Genomic DNA, 19,130 nt, shown 5'->3' on the forward strand with positions numbered 1-19,130 from the left:
TAATCAGTCACACAAGACATCGAATGGTGAGTGTCTCACATTTGTTACTTTTAATTCCTAAGTGGTTATTATCTAATATTTTCACTTCTGGGTAAGAGAAAAGGCATTTTGGTCCATTAATTCACCTACTCGCTCCTGGAGGACATTAACCAACTCTGCTATTACGAAGATGTGAGTGTCATCAATGTCTTGAATGATGAACTTCTTCCCTAGGGCATTTGACTCATCCAAGTACAGCAGAAATTGCTTCATGGCAGGGTCACTGTCGAGATAAACACATGATGATGAGACACCTTACTGTCAAATTACCAGAGATCTGAACAATTAGAATTGAGCATGGAGAGTTTTAGGATAAGTTTAAAAGTTCTAAACTGTTAACCAATTCCTCACTCCTTCTCTGCCTCAAGTGTTGATGATTAACAGACACAGTGTTGATGATTAACAGACAGCTTCATTTTAGAACTGTTAGTGCAAGTTTAGAGGAAAGAGGCCAATGATGAGATTTTAAAAGAATAATTTGTCACCGACAAGTGAAAAAGTAAAGCAATGTTCACAGCTTTGTAATAGGGACTCGAAGCACAGCCCTGTTAACTGATTTTAAAAATGCCAACAATAGTCTTTGGCTTGCAGTAAATATTCAACTTTTTTTCCTTCCTTAAAATTCTGAACCTCCTAACATTCAGAATCTTTAAAGGAAATTCTAACCAAGTCTCTCTGAGAACAGTGAGTTCAAAATGAGATCTAAATTCAATTCTATTTATTTGTGGTTTTTAGTTTGGAATGAATAGGACAGCCATAAGGGAAAGAGATAAAATTTCCTAGATTTATAGAAATGAGTCTTTTTAATAAAAACCTGAATTATAACAAAGGCACACTTTAGATCTAATATAATATACAATACTGTGTTCAGCAAAAGATGAATATAAAAATGTCAATTTGCATACAGATATTTTTAATTCTTAGAGAAAACATAATCTTACACAATCTTTTGGTTTCTTGAGGGATGTCAACATCAATCACAAAGATAATAATTTAATTCAAAAGAGGTCAGTGTAATTTACTGAAAACCATATACATTTTATTTCTTTCAAGTACAAACATAGGTACAAGTGAAGCTAACAAAGTAAAGGATTTATTTCAATAGCTAAATGAGTATGGTTTATGGTATATATTAACTATGAATAAAGTCAAGCCTTCCTGAAAAAACGATTGTCTTAATTACTTTCAACAGCTTACCTTTAAAATAATTTTATTAACAATTTGCTATGCTATAAAATAATGTGAATAAATAAGTAGGTCTCCCCATGTCAGAAATGACACTTTTTTTTGTTTTTTTTTTTGCAGTACGCGGGCCTCTCACTGTTGTGGCCCCTCCCGTTGTGGAGCGCAGGTTCAGCGGCCATGGCTCAGGAGCCCAGCCACTCCACGGCATGTGGGATCTTCCTGGACCGGGGCACGAACCCGTGTCCCCTGCATCGGCAGGCGGACTGTCAACCACTGCGCCACCAGGGAAGCCCAGAAGTGACACATTTTAAATTTAGTTTCTAGTATGCTTGTTACCTTAGGTTCAGAAAAGTTAGGTTCTATTGATCCACTTAAGTTTGGCAAAATTCAGTTAAATTCTATAGTTGCAGTATTATAATGACCATACTAATGTGGGAAATTGATTTGTTCAGAAGTGGTAAACTTGCTCTGTTAAGTTTTATTCACTCATTCAATAAACTGAGTACCCATCATGTGCCTGGTGCTATTCTGGTCTGGGGGATTCAGCAGTGAAGACAATTTACATTCTAGTGGTAACACTATGACAAACACACAGAAAACAAAGGAAGCGAATGAGAAATGGCAGTGACGACAGTGATATGATCTTGCAAGTTTAAGCAGGGGACTCAGGGGAGGCCTTACTGAGCAGGTGATGTCTGAATACACATCAGAAGGAGGTAGTGAGCAAACCATGAAGTGACGTGGGGTAGAACATCCTACGCGGAGTGAACAGCAAGGCCACAGAGCTGGAGAGGGGAAAGTGGAGGGGAGAGCAGTGGGATATGGGTTAGAACTCCATCTTGATTTAACTTACAAAATGACTTTAATTTTAAATGTAAAGATCATACTGGGTTGAGAAGAGGCTGGTGGGTGGTGGAGGCAACGGTGGAAACAGGGAGACCAATTAGAAGGTGAATGCAGTAATAATGACAAGACACAATGATTTGGACCTAGGTGGTACCAGGGAAGTTGAGCAGTGGCTCAACTCTAGATATACACCAAACGTAAAGCCCACATAACTTGCTGAGACTGGACTTGAGCTTTGAGAGGAATTAAGGAGACGCCAAGATTTCTGGTCTGAGCAAATGAAGGGATGGAGTTGTCTTTCACTGAGATGAGGAGGAACACAGAAGAACAGGGGTGTAGTTAAGATCGAGAGTCTGGCTTTAGGCAAGTTACATCGGAGATGCCACCCAAGTGAAGAAGTTGAGCAGGAAGCTGGATATACAATTCTGGATTTCAGCAGTGAAGTCCAGAATGAGGAGTCAGTCAGTCATCAATGTATAGACGGCATTTAAAGCTATGACAAAGGAGTGAGCAGAGCTACAGAGGAGAGTCCAAGGACCAAGCCCTGGATACTCCAATATCAAAAGGTTAGGAAGAAAAGGATGAACCAGCAAATCAGCCTATAAAATGACCACTGAGGTCGGAAGAAAACTTGAAGAGACTGGAAGCTAAGTAAACGAAGGATCTCCAGGAAGAGGAAGAGATCAGCTGGGCCAAATGTTGTTAAGAGGAAGAGCAAGAGAAGGACTGAGAACTGACTACTGGGTTCAGAAAGTTACTGGACTTTCCCAAGAGCAGCTTCAGGACTATGGCTACAGAGGACAGGGCCTGACTGAAGTGGTTTTCAGACTGCAAGGAGTGAAATCGGAGAAAGTGACTACATACGTATCTTCTGAGAAATCCTGCTACAAAGAGCAGGAAAGTCAAGTGGGAGCTGGAGACGGATGTGGAAGCAAGAGTTTCTGCCCCACAGGGCCGCCCACCTGGGGAGGGGTAGTGTTACAGCATGTTTGTAGTTCTGCTGGGAATGATCTAGTAGAGAAAGAAAAGTGGATAATGCGGGAGAAAAAGAGGGAAACTGCTGAAAAGGTGTCTTTAAATAGGCCAGGGAGGCTGGGATCCGGTTCCCAAGGAGGGAGGCTGGCTTGAGACAAGAGAATAGACAAGTCGCCCACAGTAAGTGTGAGGAAGGGAAGAGTGTATGGGCCCAGGTCCAGGCGATGAAGACTGTGGACATTCTCTTCTGGTTGCTTCTGTTTTCTCAGGGAAATGAGGAACAAAGAAATCAGCTGAAGTGAGGACAGGGACGTTTTCTGAGCTAAGAGAAGGTGAAGGTATGGAATACCATATTCCACCCGTTCTAAGAAGCACATTCCCCCCACATCTTACCATCTCCAAAATTGGGATGGGTCTTACATTTCATGGCATGTTACAGTACAACTGGCAGTGATTTTTCTTATAGGTACATAAAATACTGCTAAGTTTTAAAACTGATGAAATCTTAATTTGATGAAATCTAACAGCTTTATTAGGAAAGTGGGACAATAAATGGACTAGGAAATTTAGCTGGTTTGCAGGCTAGCATTAAGGCTCACATGAATTTAATAGTCATGAATTTAAAGTGAGACCAATCAGTATGTTTGTATGTTTTTCTCCAGCCATTAGAGTTGTGGAGGTAAAGGTTCAGAATAGGTAGAGAGCCGGATTGAACCCGACCTGGTTGGTGTGACTGAGAGGGGCAGGGAGTTGAGTGTCTTTAAGAGAACGAGTATACTGATGGACTGGGTATGGAGGAAAGTGAGGATGCTGGGATGAGTCAGGATGGAAATGCTGGGAGAATCAACAGACTGCAGGTCTGGTAGAATCAAAGGAATTATAGAGCTAGGGTATTAGAGGGAGTGAACTGGAAAGAGGAGGTAGTGGTCAGTTAGATGCCTAAAATGGAGATTTTGAAGAGATGGCAGTATTGGTAGGGATGTGGGTAGGTGTGACAATGTGAATGAATGACTATGACAGGACAGAGAAAAGCTCATTGGAAGAAAAGGCCAGGGTACTGAAAGGACTATACATACGAAATCGTTAAGAATTTGTGGAGAACTCTTGAAGAGTGACAAGTAGCCTTCAAAGAATAACTTTCAAGGAAAGACTTGGGTGTTTGTAGATGGTTACAAAGAGGAGGATTAGTGGGTGGTCTTGTCAGATTCAGAACTGGGGGGTTTCTGTGGAAGAGGGAGGGAGGATTTCTGGAAGTGGCAATGAGGAACAAGGTAGATACCCATCCCACTTCTTGGCCCAGTGGTACAAGAGGTATTAGAGAAAAGTCAACATAGCAGGCTCAGGGGAAAGCTAGGTTTTTATTATGACAACAACAAAAAAGGGGTATTGGGGGAAGATAGAGGGAAAGTTCTGAGAAGAGGCTGAGGATATAAGGGATTCTGCTGCTATCTTACTAGGTTCTAAGGGCAAAGTGGGACATGATGGGGTAGGGGTGAATTTAAAAGTCGATGGAGGGACTTCCCTGGTGGCACAGTGGTTAAGAATCCACCTGCCAGGGACTGCCCTGGTAGTCCAGTGGTTAAGAATCCACCTTCCAAAGCAGGGAACATGGGTTCAATCCCTGGTCGGGGAACTAAGATCCCACATGCCACGGGGCAACTAAGCCCAGGTGCTGCAACTAGAGAGCCCATGCACTGTGGAGCCCGCATGCTGCAACTAAGACTCGATGCAGCCAAAAATAAATAAATAAATAAATACTTAAAAAAAAAAAAAAGAATCCACCTACCAATGCAGGCGACACGGGTTCAAGCCCTGGTCTGGGAGGATCCCACATGTCATGGAGCAACTAAGCCTGTGTGCCACAACTACTGAGCCTGTGCTCTAGAGCCCGCGATCCATAACTACTGAGTGTGTTGCAACTACTGAAGCCCACATGCCTAGAGCCTGGGTTCCACAACAAGAGAAGCCACTGCAAGGAGAAGCCCACGCCCCGCAACGAAGAGTAGCCCCTGCTCACAGCAACTAGAGAAAGTCCACGTGCAGTAACGAAGACCCAATGCAGCCAAGAAAAAGAGTTTAAAGAGCAATTCTAGAAAGAATCTGGGGGTAATGAAGCAGGCTGAACAGGGTTCTTTCAGATATTACAGAACTGAAAATGGGGAGGCCCATAGGACAGGGAAACAAAGCTTCAGCATCTTTAAAACTATCGTTTTCCTGCTCAAACAGGTTCTTTTGAACAGGTTCCTGCTCTCAAAGGTTTCTTTTTGAAACCTCAGTTGTTTCCCTATATTGCTCCGTGTCTATACAAATAAAAGGGGGTTGGGTGGGACAGGGGTGGAGAATAAAAGGAGAGCAATTTAACAGTACACAGGTGTGGTGGACAGAAAAAACCCCTCTGCTTTACTGTTCTACAACCACACTGCTTCCTCCCTTCCCTGCAAGGAGGGACTTGCCTTTGACTCTCGTGTGGTGCCCACTTTACCCTCACAACCTTTATTGTGCTGCACTGTCTTAGACCCCACAAGAATTTCAATACTTTCTACAAAAGTCACACACTCAGAGAGGTTGCTTAGAAACATATACTTTAGGTGACAGGACAAATGGTAGTTTTTTTGTTAACCCTTTAATATAAATTTTGGGTTTAAATGGTTCAATAATGACAAAAAACAAGGACATTATAAAATCTGCTGTCCAAATGTGATACATTATCTTGTTACTGTTCGAGTGCAGTGTGTTCACAGATGACACCAATTTACTCTAGTAATTGGCTGCTACTAGGAGGTATTAGAGATAGCAAGGGTTAAGTGGTTATGAAGACTTTTATCTCCAGCAACTCTCTAAATAAAAGAAATTTACATACTTTCAATTAAGTAAAAGCTGAACAACTGAAGCCAAGAAGTGCCAGGGGACTCACACCTGTGCTTTTAACCAACAGGTCAGTGCTTTCAAAATTTTTACCATTTGCATCTACCCTTGCCATTTTAGCCATCTCTTGTAACATCTGCACTACATATTACTCAATTTTTTTCTTTAAATTGCCTTTAAATTAACTTTTCACCTTAACTTCATCTGGTACAAAATCACCAGTCATCTTGATGTTAGTTTTATTTTTTTCTCAGATAAATTAAGATGGTCATAGAAAAAGTATTTCTGTGTTCTATTGCTGCAAAATCTGTGCTACTCCCAATCATCAGGTACACAAACTGTACTCCTTATACCTGAGGAAACACTGCTAACACAAATGAGATGAGAACTTAGAAAACGGTCCGTGACACACTGAAATAACTGCTTCTAATATCAATTGCTTCAATTAAATTTTTTGAAAGGAGATGGAAAGCAGTCAATTTGAGAATGAATTCTCAAGCATGTATTTGAAATGTAATCTGTAATGATTCAAAAAGACACTCAAAGTTTAAGGGGCACTTTGTTAGCATATGTTGAGGGCCTAGAATATCTTGCCTGAACATAGGACTATTCTACATGGGAGTTTCTCTGGGAGAACCTGCTGGCAGCAAAAAAACCAAAACCAAGTGCCCATGTACATACTTGGTTAAAGTCCTGGGATCAGGGCTAGTGAGCAAGAAAAAATGTCTCTGTCCTGGAAACGTAAAGGGGAGGTATTATCAACCCCCTCCTAAAGAAACTTAGTATAGAACTAGGGCGCCTGCCGGCTGCTGGTGCGGGACTCTGATCCCCAAGGAGACAGGAGGAATCCCAGAGTGAACCAGTAGAACGTAGGGGGACGGAGGTGGGGAGAAAAAGTGGAGGTCAGATAAGATCAGGGCCCCTGAGGCCGGGGAGATCAGGAGAGGCAGGAGGGAGGGACTCTCCAGGAAAAGCGGGAGAGGAGCTGAGGGCGATCGCCTGGCCCACTCAAGCCGGGGAGCCTGCTGAGCTCCCAAACCACTTGCCCCCCTACCAAAGCCCCATCCAGGCCATGTGGGTCCTGGGGGCATAGGAGGGAGGCTGGGGAGATCAGAAGTGGCAAGCAGAAGAGGAGTGGGAGTGGAGTGGAGGGCGACTGCCCTGCCCACTGGGCCCTGGGGAGCCTGCTGAGCTCCCAGGCTGGTCCCCTGTGATCCAAAGCCCCCTCCAGGCTGCGTGGGTGCTTGGAGGCATAGGAGGGAGGCCAGGGAGATCAGGAGAGGCAGGCGGGAGGGGCCCAGGTGAGGTCCCCTGCCCTCTAAGACCAGGGATGGGAGGTACGCCTGGAGCCCTTCTGTTCCTTGAGCCTAAGCCCCACCCCCCACAGTCCCCAGAGCCTTTTCCAGCCCTGTGCGTCCTGAGCATTGGCCCTGCCCACCACCCAAACCTCGCCCTTCCTTACGCCCCGCTCTCCACATCCAAGGCCTTCCCCCCTCCCTTTTTTCTTTTCCCTCCTCCTCTTTTTACTATTGTGGTACTGATGTACCTTCCGGTTGTTGATTCTCTATGTTTTTATTTTTACGTTCTTTTTAACATATCTGTTAGTTTCCTAGTCTAATTTTATTTTTTACTTTGTTAGTGTTCTCGCCCTCTCTCTTTTTTTTTGTCACCCACGTGGTTTGCAGGATCTTGATTTGCGCGCCTGGGGTCAGGTGGAAGCTCCTGCGGTGGGAGCGCCGAGTCCGAACCAGTGGACTAACAGAGAAACTCAGACCCCAGGGAATATTCATAGGAGTGAGGTCTCATGAATATTCATCAGATGAGGTCCTCATCTCAGCACCAAGACCCAGCTCTACCCAACAGCCTACAAACTCCATTGTTGGATGCCTCAGGCCAAACGATCAGTGAAACAGGAAAACAATCCCACTAATTTAAAAAAAAAAAAAAGGAGACAGCAAAAAAATATGTCACAGATGAAGAAGCAAGGTAAAAACCTATAAGACCAAATAAATGAAGAGGAAGTAGGCAATCTACCTGAAAAAGAATTCAGAGTAATGAAGTAAAGATGATCCAGAATCTCGGAAATAGAATGGAGGCACGGATTGAGAAAATACAAGAAATGTTTAACAAAGATCTAGAAGAACTAAAGAACAAACAAACAGAGATGAACAACACAAAAACTGAAATGAAAAATACACTAGAGGAATCAATAACAGAATAATGGAGGCAAAAGAACGAACAAGTGAGCTGGAAGACAAAATGGTAGAAATAACTGCCCAGGAGCAGAATAAAGAAAAAAGAATGAAAAGAATTGAAGACAATCTCAGAGACCTCTGGGACAACACTAAATGCAACAACATTCAAATTACAGGGGTCCCAGAGAAGAAGAGAACAAGAAAGGGTCTGAGAAAATATTTGAAGAGATTATACTGGAAAAGTTCCCTAACATGGGAAAGGAAATAATCACCCAAGTCCAGGAGGCACAGAGAGTCCCATACAGTATAAACCCTAGGAAAAATACACCAAGACACATATTAATCAAACTAACAAAAATTACATTCAAAGAAAAAATATTAAAAGCAGCAAGAGAAAACTAAAAAATTACACACAAAGGATCCTTATAAGGTTATCAGCTGATTTTTCAGTGGAAACTCTGCAGGCCAGAAGGTAGTGGCAGGATATACTTAAAGTGATGAAAGAGAAAAACCTACAACCAAGATCACTCTACCCAGCAAGGATCTCATTCAGATTCAGTGGAGAAATCGAAAGCTCTTCAGCCAAACCAAAGCTAAGAGAATTCAGCACCACCAAACCAGCTTTACAACAAATGCTAAAGAAACTTCTCTAAGCAGGAAACACAAGAGAAGAAAAAGACCCACAAAAACAAACATAAAACAATTAAGAAAATGGTAACAGGAACATGTATATCGATAATAACCTTGAATGTAAAGACATTAAATGACCCAACCTAAAGACACAGACTGGCTGAATGGATACAAAACCAAGACCCATATATATGCTGTCTACAAGAGACCCACTTCAGACCTAGGGACATATACAGACTGAAAGTGAAGGGATGGAAAAAGATATTCCATGAAAAAGGAAATCAAAAGAAAGCTGGAGTAGCAATACTCGTATCAGATAAAATAGACTTTACAATAAAGACTGTTACAAGAGATAAGGAGGGAGACTACATAATGATCAAAGGATCAATCCAAGAAGAAGATATAACAATTATAAATGTTTATGCACCCAACATAGGAGCACCTCAATACATAAGGTCATGAAAGGAGAAATCAACAGTAACACAATCATAGTAGGGGACTTTAACACCCCACTTACACCAATGGACAGATCATCCAAACAAAAAATAAAAAAGGAAACACAAGCTTTAAATGACACAATAGACCAGATAGATCTAATTGATATTTATAGAACATTCCACCCAAAAGTGCCAGAATACACTTTCTTCTCAAGTGCACAAGGAACATTCTTCAGGACAGATCACATCTTGGGTCACAAATCAAGCCTCGGAAAATTTAAGAAAATTGAAATTGTACCAAGCATCTTTTCTGACCACAACGCCATGAGATTGGAAATCAATTACAGGAAAAAAAACCTGTAAAAAACACAAATACATGGAGGCTAAATGCTACTAAATAAATAATAGATCACTGAAGAAATCAAAGAAGAAATAAAAAATACACAGAAACAAATGACAACAAAAACACGATGACCCAAAACCTATGGGACTCAGAAAAAGCAGTTCTAAGAGGGAAGTTTACAGCAATTCAATTTCACCTTAAGAAACAAGAAAAAAATCTCAAATAAACAATCTAACCCTACATTTAAAACAACTAGAGAAAGAAGAACAAAGAAAACCCAAAGTCAGTAGAAAGAAAGAAATCATAAAGATCAGAACAGAAATAAATGAAACAGAAACGAAGAAAACAATAGCAAAGACAAAAAAACTAAAAGCTGCTTCTTTGAGAAGACAAACAAAATTGATAAACCCTTAGCCAGACTCATCAAGAAAAAAAGGGAGAGGATGCAAATCAATAAAATTAGAAACGAAAAAGGAGAAATCACAACTGACACTGCAGAAATACAAAGGATTATAAGAGGCTTCTACAAACAACTATATGCCAATAAAATGGACAACCACAAAGAAATGGACAAATTCTTGGAAAGGTACAATTTTCCAAGACTGAACCAGGAAGATTTAGAAAATATAAACAGACCTATCACAAGTAATGAAATTGAAACTGTAATTAAAAATCTTCCAACAAACAAAAGTCCAGGACCAGATGGCTTCACAGGCGAATTCTATCAAACATTTAGAGAAGAGCTAACATCGATACTTCTCAAACTCTTTCAAAAAAATGCAGAGGGAGAAACACTCCCAAATTCATTCTACAAAGCCAGCATCACCCTGATAACAAATTAGACACAAATCAATCAATGTGATGCACCACATTAACAAATTAAGGAATAAAAACTATATGATCATCTCAATAGATGCAGGAAAAGCTTTTGACAAAATTCAACACCCATTTATGATAAAAACTCTCCAGAAAATGGGCATAGAGGGAAACTACCTCAACATAATAAAGGCCATATATGACAAACCCACAGCAAGCAACATACTCAATGGTGAAAAACTGAAAGCATTTCCACTAGGATCAGGAACAAGAGAATGATGTCCACTCTTGCCACTATTATTCAACATAGTTTTGGAAGTCCTAGCCACAGCAATCAGAGAAGGCAAAGAAATAAAAGGAATCCAAATTGGAAAAGAAGAAGTAAAACTGTCACTATTTGCCAATGACATGATACTATACATAGAAAATCCTAAAGATGTCATCAGAAAACTACTAGAACTAATCAACGAATTTGGTAAGGTTGCAGGATACAAAATTAATGCACAGAAATCTCTGGCATTCCTATACACCACCAACAAAAAATCAGAAAGAGAAATTAAGGAAACACTCCCATTTACCATTGCAACAAAAAGAATAAAATACCTAGGAATAAACCTGCCTAAGGAGGCGAAAGACTTGTACTCAGAAAACTATAAAACACTGATGAAAGAAATCAAACATGACATAAACAGATGGAGAAATATACCATGTTCTTGTATTGGAAGAATCAATATTGTTAAAATGACTATCCTACCCAAAGCAACCTTCAGATTCAGTGCAATCCCTATCAAACTATCAATGGCATTCTTCACAGAATTAGAACAAAAAATCTTACAATTTGTATGGAAACACAAAAGACCCCGAATAGCCAAAGCACTCTTGAGAAAGAAAAATGGAGTTGGAGGAATCAGCCTCCCTGACTTCAAACTGTACCACAAAGCTACAGTCATCAAGACAGTATGGTACTGGCACAAAGACAGAAATATAGATCAATGGTACAGGAAAGAATGCCCAGAGATAAACCCATGCACATATGGGCACCTAATTTTCGACAAGGGAGGCAGGAACATACAATGGAGAAAAGACAGCCTCTTCAAAAAGTGGTGCTGGGAAAACTACACAGCTACATGTAAAAGAATGAAATCAGAACATTACCTAACACCATACACAAAAATAAACTCAAAATGGATTAAAGACTTAAACATAAGACCAGACAGCATAAAACTTTTAGAGGAAATCAGGAAAAACACTCTTTGACATAAACCACAGCAAGATCTTTTTTGACCCACCACCTAGAGTAACAGAAGTAAAAACAAAAAAAACAAATGGGACTTAATTAAACTTAAAAGCTTTTGCACAGCAAAGGTAACCATAAACAAGACAAAAAGACAAACCTCAGAATGGGAGAAAATACTTGCAAATGAAACAACAGACAAAGTATTAATCTCCAAAATATACGAACAGCTCATGGAGCTCAATATCAAAAAAAACCCAATCCAGTTAAAAAATGGGCGGAAGACCTAAATGGACATTTCACCAAGAAGACATGCAGATGGCCAAGAGGCACATGAAAAGATGCTCAATGTCAAAAATTATTAGAGAAATGCAAATCAAAACTACAATGAGGTATCACCTCACGCTGGTCAGAATGGCCATTATCAAAAAATCTAGAAATAATAAATGCTGGAAAGGGTGTGGTGAAAAGGGAACCCTCCTGCACTGTTGGTAAAAAACTAAAAATAGAACTATCATATGACCCAGCAATCCCACTACTGGGCATATACCCTGAGGAAACTATAATTCAAAAAGAGACATGCACCACAATGTTCACTGCAGCACTATTTACAATAGTCAGGACATGGAACCAACCTAAATGTCCACTGACAGACGAATGGATAAAGATGTGGCACATATATACAATGGAATATTACTCAGCCATAAAAAGAAAAGAAACTGAGTTATTTGTAGTGAGCTGGATGGACCTAGAGTCTGTCATACAGAGTGAAGTAAGTCAGAAAGAGAAAAACAAATGCTGCATGCTAACGCATATATGTGGGATCTCAGGAAAAAAAATGGTACTGATGAACCTAGTTGCAGGGCAAGAATAAAGAGGTAGATATAGAGAATGGACTTGATGACATGGGGTGGGAGGGCGAAGTGAGAGTAGCATCGACATATGTACACTACCGAATGTAAAACAGTTGGCTGGTGGGAAGCAGCAGCATAGCACAGGGAGATCAGCTCAGCGCTTTGCGATGACCTAGAGGGGTGGGATAGGGAGCATGGGAGGGAGGCTCACGAGGCAGGGGATATGGAGACATGTGTATGCATATGGCTGATTCACTTTGCTGTGCAACAGAAACTAACATGGTATTGTGAAGCAATTATGCTCCAATAAAGATCTAGTAAAAAAAAAAAAAAGAACCTTGGTATACCTCCTATAAAATATGATTGTTAAAAAAAGTATTACACCATGAGAGGCCTACTAGAATGATGCAGTTAGCTATGAAAGAGACCATAAAATTAATCGGTCAGTTGGATAAAGTTGTCAATACTGTCTATCCAATCAGAATGATAATCTTGTCTTAGTCAATAATAAACTATCCTTCCTGATAGTAATTAGTTAACAGATATAATTACTTTAAAATTTTACAAGTATTTCTCCATAAATACTGTTATGTCCTGATAGTGGAATGTTTTAGAAAATTGTTACTGAATGTGAAAATGCCTTTGTTCATATCACGTAAAATATTTTCAAATATTTTAATAGCTATATTGTTTGATGATAAAAATGTCACAACACTTTGTTTAATTAGAATAATCAACTACCTACAATTTTATCTGCAGCTTGGATCACTTCCTTAAGATAAACATCTAGAAATGGAATTATTGTGTTAAAGCACATAAAAGCTCAAAAGACCTATCACAAATTACTTTCTAGATCAGTTGCTTCTTTTTTGTGTGTGTGTGGTACGCGGGCCTCTCACTGTTGTGGCCTCCCCGTTGCGGAGCACAGGCTCCGGACGCGCAGGCTCAGCGGCCATGGCTCACGGGCCCAGCCACTCCGCGGCATGTGGGATCTTCCCGGACCGGGGCACGAACCTGTGTCCCCTGCATCAGCAGGCGGACTCTCAACCACTGTGCCACCAGGGAAGCCCTAGATCAGATGCTTCTTAAGACTGCACTTCCATCATCCATGTCAGCAGCTTGGTGAGAGTCTGCTTTTTAAAAGCTACGGACTGGAAGGTAACAGTCACCTCATTTAAAAGCTACTCTGGTTGGGGGTGGGGAAGGATAAATTAGAAAGCTGGGATTAACATATACACACTACTATATACAAAATACTGAACAGATAATCAACAAGGACCTACTGTATAGCACAGGGAACTCTACTCAATACTCTGTAATAACCTATATGGGAAAAGAATCGGAAAAAGAATAGATACATGTATAACTAAATCACTTTACTGTACCCCTGAAACTAATACATTGTAAATCAACTATTTTATATACAATAAAAATTTAAAAAGTAAAAAATAAAAGCTACTCTGATGTAACTTGCCAAAAAGGAGGCCTAGTGTATGAACCTTTTCTGTACTGAAACTTGAATTCAATTTATCAAGAACCTCTTCTTATCCACTCTGCTTCTCACTGTGGTAGTAGAGCTCTAATAACCTGGAATTTAGGGTGAGATTACACTCCTTGGTTCAATTTTATTAACAAAATTCTTTCAGTAAAAAATATTTACTAAGCACCTCTATATGTATCTCAGGCACTGTTCTGGGTGCCCAAGAAACTTCAGTGAATGCAGCCCTGCAAAGAATGAGAAGCAAAGGCTCACAAAAGATATATAAATGCTGTTAAAGAACAGGACAACAGTTAGACTGGTTTTGCCTTAGTTCTTACTTGCTTTTCATACACAGTAGAGGTTTGGAAGCCAAACCCATAAGGACAAGACTGGTCTAATAATACCTGTTTCTCCGGATTCTTTGCTGTTGTGCTATAAACTGGCTGGAATTTGCAGCTGTACAACAAATCTTCCTGGCTGAAGCACCTGCCAAACCAACTGTGATAAATGTCACACCAGAGGTCTGCTCTAGCACCTGGAATTGGACGCAGACATTTGTTGAGCATATGCTGCTTGCTTCGGTAACTGCTATGGTTGGCTAGACTCGGGAAAACACTTGGTGTGAGGCTGGCAGTCGATAGTGGTGGATCCCAACAAAGAGGAAGTTTTCAACAATCTCATTTTGACATAAAAATACAAAAAACTGGGCTTCCCTGGTGGCACAGTGGTTGAGAGTCCGCCTGCCGATGCAGGGGACACGGGTTCGTGCCCCGGTCCGGGAGGATCCCACATGCCACGGAGCGGCTGGGCCCGTGAGCCATGGCCGCTGAGCCTGCGCGTCCGGAGCCTGTGCTCCGCAACGGGAGAGACCACAACAGTGAGAGGCCCGCGTACCGCAAAAAAAAAACACCACAAAAAAACCCCCCAAAAACTTTAGTTTGTGGTATTTGATAAGCCTTGGGAGGAGAGAACCTTATTATATCCAAGTACTTTGATTTTTCAATTCACTGATAGTTGGGCATAGATGGCCAACATTATACTCTGGTTTATTTGTTTTAATGTAGATCTGCATTCCAATACACCTAAATGCTTCATATAATCTATGGATATTATGAGATAAGAACTGACTGATGCTGATACTGTATTATTAACAATCTTCTCTCTGGAATCAAATATAGACATGAGGGAAACTGAAGGACTTTAGTTACCATCATCCCAACATGTGCACCTACACATGAAGGAGGACCCACAGGCCCTGGCCATGCCCTTTATGAATCTATTATTGCTTAGGCCTGGAGTCTTCTTGGAAGATCTATATCTTTGGGAAGACAGTTACCCTTTTGAAAAGTTGTGCAGGCTACACCTTAGATTTCACTTTGAAGGGAAAAAATAGTTTTGCAAGGATAGTATCCATCTGCAAAATAAAATTTAAGTACACTGTAGTCTTGCTGCAAAACCATTCTCCATAGGGGAACTGATTTTCAAACTTAAGCTGATTAAGTGCTTTTCAAACTTAAAATGCACTGTGTCAAGATCCTTTTTTATGCACAATTCTGATTTAGTAGATAGGGGGTGAGGTCTGAAAATTTTCATTTCTAACAAGCTCCAGATGCTGCTGCTGCTGCTAGTCTGGAGAATACATGGAAAAGCAAGTTGTTCAGCACCCAGGCAGAATTCAGAGGCTGGTAACAAGCAAACTAGCAGAGAGCTTGCCGGATCAGGAAAGAAAACTAAACCTCAGTTCCTCTTACAAATCTGTACTCTTTGTTCTTATGGCTAAACTGCAAGTCTACCACCGAAATTTTGAGTTTCCCAAAGTTTTGCTCCTTAAAATGCAGCCTAGCATTATTAAAAAAAAATAAAATATAGGTGTAATACAATCCCAACCATCATTCCAAAAGGATTATTTTGGAACTAGACTAAATTATTCCAAGGATATTCTCGAATAGGTAACAATGACAAAGAAAAAAATGGATGTGGGATGGGATTAGGGAGAGTAGCAAGGGGAGTGAAACTCTGTGATAAAGGAGTCATCACACATCATTAGGGAAGGAAATAAATGGTGTTGGAAAATTATTCAGCTATTTGACCAAAAAAAAAAGGCAGCTAATTTAGATCTTCACCTCATAATATGCCCCTCCTCTCAATAAATTCTAGATGAATGAAACTCAAAATATCAATGAAAATAAAAATATGAAAACCCTAGGACAGAGGTGAATATTGATCAAATCCAGAATGAAGATTAACTTTAGAAAAATCAGAAGAAACAAAAGGGAAAAAACTGATAGCCGACACTGTGTGTGTGTGTATCCTCTGTGTTAAAAATAATGTTAAAAGACCAACCGGAGGCTTCCCTGGTAGCACAATGGTTAAGAATCCGCCTGCTAATGCAGGAGACACGTGTTTGAGTCCTGGTCCGGGAAGATCCCGCATGCTGCGGAGCAGCTAAGTCCGTGCGCCACAACTATTGAGCCTGCGCTCTAGAGCCCGCGAGCCACACCTACTGAAGCCCGCACGCCTAGAGCCCGCGCTCCACAACAAGAGAAGCCACTGCAACGAAGAGTAGCCCCCGCTCACCACAATTAGAGAAAGCCCGTGCACAGCAACAAAGACCCGACTTGACCAAAAATAAGTAAATAAATAAATTAAATAATTAAAAAAAAGACCAACCAGGAAAATGTTTCTATTAATTATGACAAAGTAATAAGAAAAATAAAATACAAAAATTAGCTTAGAAGTGTTTTCCAAAAGACAACAGCAGAGCATGCTTAGAATTTCTGGGATCTCAATCCGCCTCTTGGCTTTCCCAAGTGAACACCTCTCTCCTCTCTGGCGGTTTATTTTTATCAACATACATTGTAGTCTCTCACCTTAAAACAATGAAAATAACAAGAACCAGAGTTCCTTAACATATCCTTCTTCAGCTACCCACCCACTTCTTTATTCCTTTGCTCATTATCACAACAAAACTCCTCCACCTGGTCTCTACTTCCTTGCCCCCCTTTCCCTTTCCAAAGTACTCCAATCTGGCATCTATCCCACCTCTCCATTAAAAAGCTCTCATAAAAAACCGATGACCTCCAGTGTGTCTTCATCTTACCCCACCTCTCATCAGCACTTGACACAGCCAACTCGCTTTCATCAACCATTCCCTTGGTTTCCCTCCTACTTCACTGGCTTCACCGACAATACAATTTATTGTATTGTCTTTTTTCATACTAGAGCTTCAAAATCCAATGTGTATTTTAGTACCTGGTGAAATACTTTGGGTATAGAGTTAAGAAATTAATTTCACCTGTTTCATTTTACTTTTTAGTGTGGCTACTAGAAAATTTAAGACTACATATGTGGCTCACATTATATTTCTACTGGACAGTGCTACTCTAAATGCCAGAGATCCCCAGGGTTTGGTCTTGCTCCTCCCCCAGGCTTGCCATCACAGAAACAGTACGGTCATCCACATAATGGCTCACATTAGAGGCAGAGAAATGTAGACAGTAGTAATTTCAAACAATGGGAGTGTCCACTGGGCAGGACTCCCAGATGAGACAGAATTGTTTGGTGGGGCAAACAAACAAGTGGAGACTGAGCAAGACTGGTCCAACAGTTCAGATTTTCAGACTAGGGATTATTAAGCCCTACATTAGCTTTGAGGAGCTCAACTCTACCCATAGTTTCTAGTTTCTCCTTTGGAATGTGTGCCTAGTTTAAGAAACCTTCAACTCGCTCTCTTGTTTTTTTCTCTTTTTTAAAGACCAAAGTTTGTGTGACTTAGGCAGACCCTAAAATTCTAGTCAATCCCTGACGATTTGAGAATACAAGCACTGTTCCCCTAAAGAGGGTTAATGTAACAAACATGCTACCGCTGACCAAAACTTCTTGGAAATAATGCCAATTGCATCTATTCAACAGAAACATTGAAATCTGGCACCAGGAAGAAACTTAGCAACGAAATCTGTCCCATTTGATGAACCGGGAAACTGGGAGATTGGGATTGACATATATACACTAATATGTATAAAATGGATAACTAATAAGAACCTGCTGTATAAAAAAAATAAAATTCTAAAAATCCAAAAAAACCCACCATCTGTCCCACTTGTTATTAAGTAAGAAAAATGCAGTTGAGAAAGCTGAAAAACTTGATTCATTCAAATCTTAAGAACAAAAGAAAAAAATGTACTTTGGAAGGGATACACATACAAATCAAGATTCAATGTGCAGATTTAAAATTTGTTAAGTATCAAAACTACTAACCATTCTATAAGCACTCCTTTCAAGACGTTGACCATCTTTTCCAAGTCAGAAGGTGCAGATGACCTTAAAAATGCTAATAAAAGGATAAGGCGACAAAACACAAAAGCATCAACTTCAATATTCTTTGGTGATTTACTTCTGAAAAGAGGCAAAAAATTAAATGCCAAGACTAAACATAGAAGTCTATGAAAGACATAAAGCTAACATTAGGAAAACATACAGATATTCTGATCTTTAAGCAAAATTAAAGTAAGTCTATTTGGAATATTAACAACGCATAAATCTTACTTGCAAAAAATTCTGCCCGCTGTCAATCCTAATGAAAGCATGGGCCCTAAGTCCACAGCAGTGTGCCCAATCCAGGTCTAAAACATGTCCACTAATCAAAAGATTTCTTTTCCTACTCAGGAGTATGAGAAAAGGTAATATCCTTGGAGACAGGAATCACAGGATGGTAGCTCTGAAAGGGGACCTAAAAATTACATGGTGAGTCCGACCACCTCGTTTTGTAGACGAAAAGGAGCGAAAGATTAAGCCGCAGCTCCCGACAAAAAAAAAAAAAAAAAAAAGTACAATCCATGTCTCCAGATCTGTGTTCCTCTGCCAAACAAAATATGTTCCCCAATGATGTGCGCTTGAAGGAAAAGAAACCACTCAGCGCACGCGAAGTTAACCCTTCTTAAATTTCTACACTTGGGTACCGGGCAGTGCCTCCCCGAAGGAAATCCACCGTTCAATTCCCGCGGGGCAGCCGCCCGTCCTCGTCAGAAAGGGCCCAGAAAGGGGGCAGAACACCGCCCTACACCCCCGCACCTGAAAGACAGGCTTCTGGGACTTTCCCCCTCCTCCTCTTTTTCTTTGAGACCCCTCTACCTTCCAGGCACCCCACTCTCCCCTCTTGCGCCAAGAGCCAACGCCACGAACCTCCGCCCACAGATGCAGCAGCACTTCAGCGTCGCCGACAGAGTGCGCTT

The 19,130-nt window shown here is 40.7% G+C and overlaps 1 protein-coding gene across 1 annotated transcript; it reads right to left on the reverse strand.

Moving 5' to 3' along the window:
• Nucleotides 1–27: 27 nt before the first annotated feature.
• Nucleotides 28–19,101, reverse strand: GTF2H5 (general transcription factor IIH subunit 5). Its single transcript, XM_067701663.1, has 3 exons — nucleotides 19,030–19,101; nucleotides 18,157–18,229; nucleotides 28–262 (listed from the first exon to the last, which is right to left on the reverse strand). Exons 2-3 carry the CDS (start codon nucleotides 18,189–18,191, stop codon nucleotides 82–84), a joined length of 216 nt encoding a protein of 71 aa, XP_067557764.1. The 5' UTR covers nucleotides 18,192–18,229; nucleotides 19,030–19,101; the 3' UTR covers nucleotides 28–81.
• Between the last annotated feature and the right edge of the window lie 29 nt (nucleotides 19,102–19,130).

Source organism: Pseudorca crassidens, chromosome 13 (genome assembly GCF_039906515.1).
Source record: "Pseudorca crassidens isolate mPseCra1 chromosome 13, mPseCra1.hap1, whole genome shotgun sequence".
NCBI classification, from domain to species: Eukaryota; Metazoa; Chordata; class Mammalia; order Artiodactyla; family Delphinidae; genus Pseudorca; species Pseudorca crassidens.